This window comes from Primulina eburnea, chromosome 8 (assembly GCF_022965805.1).
Source record: "Primulina eburnea isolate SZY01 chromosome 8, ASM2296580v1, whole genome shotgun sequence".
NCBI classification, from domain to species: Eukaryota; Viridiplantae; Streptophyta; class Magnoliopsida; order Lamiales; family Gesneriaceae; genus Primulina; species Primulina eburnea.
Window position 1 is genome coordinate 43,863,534 of NC_133108.1, and position 8,569 is coordinate 43,872,102.

An 8,569-nucleotide genomic window follows, 5' to 3' on the forward strand; every position below is an offset into this window, starting at 1 on the left:
ACACATTGTATGCATAAGTAGAACTCTATCTGTTCTAGCGTATTAATAGTTATCACATTGTATGCACCGTATAAATGGGGTGCAATGCTTTCTTGACTATTACAAATAAACTAGTATTTCACCCACACGTAGCGTTATTTTATATAATTAATGAATAAAATTAGTAAGTATTAGTGTTTGAATAATGATTTAATATAATGAATATATTTAAATTTTAAATATTATTATCCAAAATTATTTTATCATAATATTAATGTCATTTGAAATAACGCTCAAATGATGATAACAATATTTTGTCGTTAAATTAACTTATTATCTTAGTTAAGTGGAGTTGTTATAAATATAAAAATATTTTTAAAAAATTATATTATAGTGTTTATCAAAATTTTAAAAAATAAATAAACATATTTTAAAAATTAAAATTTTTTGTCATTCATTGTATGAATAAATTTTGATTAAAAAATAATTATTTTTTGGACATATTAAAAATATTTATATTAAATTTCTATAAAAATACATATTTTAAAGTTCTATAAATAACAATAATTTAGTGACACTCTTTTAAAAAAATTGAAAAACATAATATTATATAAAAGCTTTTATATTTTATTTAGTAGGATAACACAACCTAAAATCATAATTGAAATTAAATAGAATGATAGAATCAATGCAGATACTTAAATGTAGTTTATAATTTCAAAAAAAACATCAAATTTAAATTCAAATTTTAAAAAATAATTTGCAAACAATTCACATTTAATTACGTATTTATTTCCTATTTGTTTCAAATATTAATACGGTATGTTAATACATTAATAATGATATTTTTTTATAACATATTATTTTTGACGAAAAACTTTCTAGATATGAAAAAACTTTGTTTACATATATGTGTGTGCTTGTGAACCCTATAAAATAAAAAATATATAAATAATACTCTTAAATCAAAAAATAAAATGTATGGAAAAAACAGTAATAAAATTTTGATAATGAAAAATACATTTTAAACTTGAAGTTACGTAATTTTCATATGCGGTAGATCATATCAATGAATTAATCAGAGTCTAAGCGCTAAATGTATTTTTGAATGATTTAAAAATATTTTATATTTTCAATTGAGTTCAGTTTTAATTTGAATAAAAAACATATAATTCATATATTACATTTAAATTGATATAAGAATGAATTAAATTTAGATTTAAACTAATAAAGGAATTGATATAATCAATTCAAACAATAATTGAAGTTTATATTTTCAAATGTCTCCAATTCACCTTTGAAATTTTTTTTAAAAGAAAATATATCATTCTTTATTACAAAAAAATCAATAAAAATCGCATAAAACTAATTATTTTCAATCATTTATCGCATTTCACCTATTTCGAGATTAATGATATTTTTTTTAGAATTATCATTTTTTAAATTAATTGTTTTCAATCTAATTATATTCCGCACAACCTCGTTGGTATGAATCGTTTTATGGAACCTAGATATTAAAGGTAAAAATTTGTGTGAGACGGTCTCACGGGTCTTATTTGTGAGACAGATCTCTTATTTGGGTCACACATACAAAAGTATCACTTTTTATGCTAAGAGTATTACTTTTTATTGTGAATATGGGTAGGGTTGACCCGTCTCACGGATTAAGATCCGTGAGACGGTCTCACATGAGACTCACTCGATATTAAATCATGTGATGGAACCATGTCAAATCTTTGAATTCTATTTATTTTTTGAAGATATTTAGATTAAATTTGAAATTAAAAGTGAAATTTATATTTTCAAAAAATTCAATTTTAAAACTGAAATTTGAAAAAGAATTTGATATGTTTTTATGAAAATTTTATTAATTTTCATACTTTAATTAATTACATATTAATTATCAATTATCAAATATTTCAAATTGTGTTATTCAATAAATGTGATAACTTCAAAAAAAACTTTGAAAAACAACTTATTTTATTGTTATTGAAAATTGTAATATTATTAAATATATCAGGAAATAATTTTTTTTTATTTCCTTATTTAATAAAATTTTTGACGGGAACTTACTAAATATATCGGATAACTTTGTTTTTATATAGATATATAGATATTATTGTTAGTGATTTCTCTTTTTTATTTATATTTTTATATATTTAAACAGAGAGATGATTATGATAATACAAAAATAAATTAGTATGAAATATATAGAGATAAATTATTTTATTTTTGAATATTATGATAACTCGAGACCTCATGTTATAAGAGGAGACTAATGTAATAAATTATTTACCAAATATAAATAAAGTTTATAAAATCTACGAAGTCAACCTTAATCGATTCTCTGTGCAGTCAGGTTTGGGTATAAAAAGCTATTTCTGGGAACTGTAAAGGCTAAAGTCCCACAATTTACTCATCGTCTTCGAGCGCCTCGTCCCGATTCCTTGTATAAACCTACTAGTTCCTTCACTTTCGTGGGCATACTAGGTATGTTTGAATCACTGTTTAGTATGTGCGTGTAATTATGTGTTTTTTTAGATTTTTTTTCCTTAAAGAATTTATGCGATTCTGGTATTTAATGGAAGCAAGATGGTTAAGGTTTTGTGGAACTTTATGTGGTTGCAATCGTTTGACTTGGGAGGATTTTCTTATGGCTGGAGATTCGTTGATATCTAGCTTGATTATCGGTGGACTCGATCGAACTTAGAGTTCGAATTTGGGGGGCCATTGTTTAAATTAGGGTCTTGATTATCTTTTCGTCATCAACGTTGTGTGTGTTGCGCTTGGCTTCCCACCTGTTTCTAATTTTTTTTTTCTTTGTTATTGTGGACGTGACTGTGATATCTATGGCTGTAGATTGCGGTAAGTTTTTTGATAAAGACAGAATGAATCAGATGAAAATTATCGAGTTGGATGAAGGATGGAATTTCATGCAAGAAGGCATTACAAAACTGAAGAAGATTTTGGAGGGCCATCCTGAAACACAGTTCAGTTCAGAAGAATACATGATGCATTACACGTATCCTATTTTTCTGTGATAGGAACAATGTTTTGATTCGGTCTTTCTTTTTTCCTTTTCCACAAAGTTAATTATAACGGTATAACCATATATTCATGGTTCCTACTACACTGAATTCGCGAGATAAATTCGATTACTTTCAAAAAGAGAAAATTTACCGCGATATTATCTATCTATTGAATTTTTTTAGTTAACACAGTTTACGTGGTGTTCTTTGTGCTTCTGTGTGTTCCAAGTGAAAAACAGAGTTATTTATTTCAACTTTAGTTACTATTCTTGACACGAAGCGCAGTACCATATACAATATGTGCACCCAGAAGCCTCCTCATGATTATTCTCAGCAGCTCTACGAGAAGTACAAAGAATCTTTTGATGCATATATTGCTTCATCAGTAAGGAATCTGAAGTTCATATTACTTCATCAGAAAGACTTCTGGATGATATACATTTAGTACATGATTTTTAGAGTTTACCCTTCTGCTTTTTAGAGCTCTAGACTGGAATATATTCAGATATAAAAATTTTGATGCCAACTTGAGCCTGATTATATTTGAGAATAATTATGTTCCATCGTTCAGCATATGGATGAATTCGACAACATTTTTTCACCTTTGATTTTACCTACCCTGTTGTTTGATTCACGAGTGGAAACGTGGAATATCTTAAATATCTTCCTCCCATTAAGATGTCATTCCATTTTTTGGAACTGATATCATTGATATGTTTATGAATCACTCTTCTCTACCAGGTCCTGCCATCTTTGAGAGAAAAGCACGATGAGTTCATGCTGAGGGAGCTTGTAAACAGATGGGCTAATCATAAAGTCATGGTCAGGTGGCTGTCACGCTTCTTTTACTATCTTGATCGATATTTTATTGCTCGGAGGTCACTTCCTCCTCTGAAAGAAGTTGGGCTGGCCTGTTTTCGAGATCTGGTTGGTTGCAATCTGTTGTCTCGCCTCCTTTTATTAAGTGATCTATGGATTTCTTTTTCATTGTTCAACCACATACACAATTCTTCTGCCTGACCTGAAATTTTTATCAATATTTTTGCTGATTCACTGTTTGAATATCAATGATAGGTGTACCTTGAGTTGAGATACAAAGCCAGAGATGCAGTCATTACCTTGGCAAGGGTTTTCTTTAACAATCAATATATCTTGCTCTGAGTGCTGTTCAAGATTTATAATTTTGGTTAAATGGCAGATTGATCAAGAACGTGAAGGAGAACAGATTGACAGGGCTTTACTGAAGAATATACTAGATATATTTGTGGAGATTGGGATGGGGCAGATGGATTACTATGAGAAAGACTTTGAAGATGCCATGCTTAATGACACTGCTGCTTACTATTCTCGGAAAGCATCAAACTGGATCGTGCAAGATTCTTGTCCTGATTACATGTTGAAGGTAAATATCATTTGCAACTTTACCTTAGTGGGGTAAATTTCTGTTTTAGTTTATAAGACCTATTTCAATGGATAAATAACAGGCAGAGGAGTGCTTGAGAAAGGAAAAGGACCGGGTTTCTCATTATTTGCATTCAAGCAGTGAGACAAAACTTTTGGAGGTTGGTGTTTTATTCAATTTTATAGTTAAAATTTCTAGTTCTAGCATGTAAAGCATAGTAAACTGGACTCATGCTCTCAAAAGTCCACAAACCTGCAATCTTCCTCTAAGTTGTATTTGAGAATAGTTAATCTGAGGAATTTATGTTTGATATGGTTTTTTACTACTCAAATGAGCAAAATAATGAATAGTACCTAGTGCTCAAAAAATTGAACTTGGACTTGAAATTAAAATAATTGAGCTGATTTTGGTCTGCTATAAGTTGGATGGGTTTCTGAAAATCCATTCCAGACTACCCAAGTTTGTTTCTACTTCAACTATGTTGTTTTCAGTTGTTCACATTTCTGTGGTCTGCATTGGGGTGAGGTTGGCATAGTCGACTTGTATGGACCGGATGTTTGTTCTAATCTGTGGTTAAAAAGGATTCTGATGAGAGTTAGTTGGCTGAAAACTGGATATGGAGTCTCGTTTGTGATGTTTAATCAACTCCAAGTTCGATGTTGCTATGATCAATTTAGCTTTACATCTTAGTTTTTAGCTGAACAAGTTTGTGGAAGTGATACGTAATTGTTGATGGTTTAGAAATTTGTCAAATCCATTTCATACTGATTCTCATATATGCTCGCTATATGATGCAGAAAGTACAAAATGAATTGTTGGTTGTATACACCAATCAGTTATTGGAAAAAGAACATTCTGGATGCCGTGCTTTACTCAGAGATGACAAGGTGTTTAAGCTTTTGCCAATTATTTGAAGAAATTCTCCATTTGACCGACTTTAAGAGAAATTTGACTGTTGCACTCTTTTCCTTCTTGATGGGTAACAGGTAGATGATCTTTCTAGGATGTATAGGCTCTTTCACAAAATTCCAAAGGGACTGGAACCTGTTGGCAATATGTTCAAGCAGGTATGTGATATTTAGATAGTTCTGAATTATCTGTTGGTATTTATCATCAGTTCCTAATCCCCTAATATGTATGATGTTTGCTTGGTGTAGCATGTTACCTCTGAAGGCATGGTTTTGGTTCAGCAGGCTGAAGAAGCTGCTAGTAATAAGGTCGGTATATTGATTGTTTATATTTGACGTTCAAAGTCTCTTTGGAATCGTATTTGTAATTTAAGGTGAAGTAAGCACATTTGGACTATCAAGGTTCTGTGCGTGGTTTTGTACCTATTTACCCTACATAATGTGGTAACATCAAGATTATTATATAAGTTGTTGTTCTATGCTCCACAATTGAGTTCACCATGCTTGTTGGTTTAATAATCTGTCATATCTTGCTTCTTACTTAATGTTAACAATTTGATTCGGTAGTATTTTCAAACTAATCTATTTCTTTGTTTATCATATTAATGTTGTAATGGGAACCAATACCTGCTTTTTATAGTCAGAGAATGCTGGTGGAACGCAAGAGCAGGTAAATGTTTCGTCCGTGGCTATCATTCGGCAGTCTATTTGTTTCAGGAAGGTATAACTTTTATTTACCTTTGCAGGCATTTGTGAGGAAAGTAATCGAGCTTCATGACAAGTATTTTGCATATGTAAAGGATTGTTTCTCCAATAACACCCTGTTTCACAAGGTTTAAGTCGGAAGTGTAGAATTATAATTTTGTATTCAATGTGGAATCAATTACATTTATTTCTATGATTTACTACTGAATTTGTTGTTGATTATACAGTCTCTCAAGGAAGCTTTTGAGGTCTTCTGCAATAAAGTTGTCACTGGTGTCTCAAGTGCTGAGCTATTGGCGTCATACTGTGACAATATTCTTAAGAAAGGTGGGAGTGAAAAACTAAGTGATGAAGCCATTGAGGAAACACTAGACAAGGTAACATTATTTCCCTTCATGTTAGACATCTTATGGAAACTTTCTCTTAAGAAAAAATGCCTTATCGCACGTTTTTGTAGGTGGTCAAGCTCCTGGCCTATATTAGTGATAAGGACCTCTTTGCTGAGTTCTACAGGTGATACCATGTTGTACTTGCATTTTTCACATTACTCGAGTTTTTATCATTTAATAGTTTAACGTTCTTATTTATGTGCATTGCATTGCCTTTTTGTAGGAAGAAGCTGTCTCGTCGGCTGCTTTTTGACAAGAGTGCTAATGATGATCATGAGAGGCTTATTTTAACAAAGTTAAAGCAGCAGTGTGGTGGTCAGTTCACTTCAAAGATGGAGGGAATGGTAAATCAAGCTTTGTTACTTCAAGTATCATGCATACAACTGAGACTTAAAGTTTAGAGTTTTTACTTTCAGGTTACTGATTTGACACTTGCAAAGGAAAACCAGAACCACTTTCAAGAATATCTCGGCAACAACCAATGTACCAATCCTGGGATAGATTTGACTGTCACTGTTCTCACGACTGGATTTTGGCCAAGTTACAAATCTTCAGATCTGAGTCTTCCTGCAGAGATGGTGTGATCCTTTATCTGTTAACAGATTCCCTTTCTTCCTACCTATTTAGCCGTGATGTTTTGGTTTGGATAACTCATGAATGATCTTTTTTTGAACAACTTTTGTTTCAGGTAAAGTGTGTTGAGGTTTTCAAGGAGTTTTATCAAACCAAAACAAAACACAGGAAATTGACATGGATTTATTCTTTGGGAACCTGTAACATAAATGCAAGGTTTGAGCAGAAACCAATTGAACTAATCGTGGGAACATATCAGGTTTAATTATTTATAAAATATTATGCACAAATCACCAACCCATCCCCTCTCTGAAAAACGGCCCTCAAAAGAAGGGGCTTATGGAGTAACAAAGCTGGATAGTTGATCTTGAATGCTATTTTTCTTTCTTTTTTTATCAGGCTGCTGTACTACTGCTGTTCAATTCTGCAGATAGGCTGAGTTATGGCGACATCTCAGCTCAGTTAAATTTGGCTGATGATGATTTGGTTAGATTGCTCCAATCACTTTCATGTGCAAAATACAAGATCTTAAACAAGGAACCAAATAATAAAACCGTTTCTTCTAATGATTATTTCACATTCAATTCGAAGTTCACTGACAGGATGAGAAGGATCAGGGTTAGCAGTTTGTTTCTTGTCTTCTCTTTTAGTCTTATCACAATATTTTTATCTGTCACTTCGAACCCTTTATTTCCTTTTTGGTGTTTCAGATTCCTCTTCCCCCTGTGGATGAAAGAAAAAAGGTGGTTGAAGATGTTGACAAGGATAGGCGCTATGCAATCGATGCCTCAATTGTGCGCATAATGAAAAGTCGTAAAGTTTTGGGCCATCAACAGCTAGTCCTGGAGTGTGTCGAACAGTTGAGCCGCATGTTTAAGGTGTGTTCTTAGAAGTTCTTTTTCCACCTTAGCTTGACCTTGACTCCTAGGTTATCTTTGGAACATGTGAAATGATTTATAGGCTGGATTTTTATATATTCTTCTAAATCTCGCTGATTCTTTCTTTGCTATTGACCTCCTGATTCCTTGTGAAGAATTTGGATTTAGTATCAACAATGTTTATTGATGCAGCCTGATTTTAAGGCGATTAAGAAGCGAATTGAAGATCTCATAACTCGAGACTACCTGGAGAGGGACAAAGAGAACCCAAACTTGTTCAAGTACTTGGCCTAATCTCGATTTAGAGGGACAGATACAGTGGAACTGCTATTTTAACTGTGCTTGGCTTGGGTCTGAAGTTGATTTGGTCGTTTTCTTTCGGGCACATCTCATCGCCAATTCAGAATTGTCATATATTAGTAGACCAGAACAGAGTAGGCATATCTACTTTGAACTCTGCTCTGGGAGTAGCTTTGTGTATAGATTTTGCAAACAACCTTAGGCAGAGTGAAAAGTGATCATCATGATTCTTAGACCGTGCAATATATTCACAATCTTTTTAGCCAGTGACTCAGTGTTTGGTCCGATCTTTGATAATATTGATAAACCACCAAGTAATACATGTGAATCTTGATTTTGTTAAAATTGCCATGAAAACTTATGCTACTTATTCTGCTTTAATTGGGTTTAGGCACTTGTAGATAAA

General features: G+C 32.0%; 1 protein-coding gene across 2 annotated transcripts; it reads left to right on the top strand.

Annotated features, from left to right (window-relative positions):
• Positions 1-2,321: 2,321 nt before the first annotated feature.
• LOC140840125 (cullin-1-like) lies at positions 2,322-8,429 on the top strand. Of its 2 annotated transcripts, XM_073207256.1 has the most exons (20): positions 2,325-2,469; positions 2,839-3,001; positions 3,294-3,393; positions 3,750-3,935; positions 4,083-4,130; positions 4,207-4,410; positions 4,493-4,570; positions 5,208-5,297; positions 5,397-5,477; positions 5,568-5,627; positions 5,959-5,988; positions 6,065-6,151; positions 6,251-6,400; positions 6,481-6,536; positions 6,636-6,756; positions 6,829-6,990; positions 7,101-7,244; positions 7,385-7,603; positions 7,696-7,863; positions 8,056-8,429. In XM_073207256.1, the coding sequence occupies exons 2-20, from the start codon at positions 2,868-2,870 to the stop codon at positions 8,155-8,157; spliced, it is 2,220 nt and encodes a 739-aa protein (XP_073063357.1). In that variant the 5' UTR covers positions 2,325-2,469; positions 2,839-2,867; the 3' UTR covers positions 8,158-8,429. The 2 variants fall into 2 exon arrangements, 1 of the variants encoding a protein (XP_073063357.1); XR_012119862.1 differs by lacking the exon at positions 8,056-8,429 and having other exon boundaries at positions 2,322-2,469; positions 7,101-7,201.
• Positions 8,430-8,569: the final 140 nt, after the last annotated feature.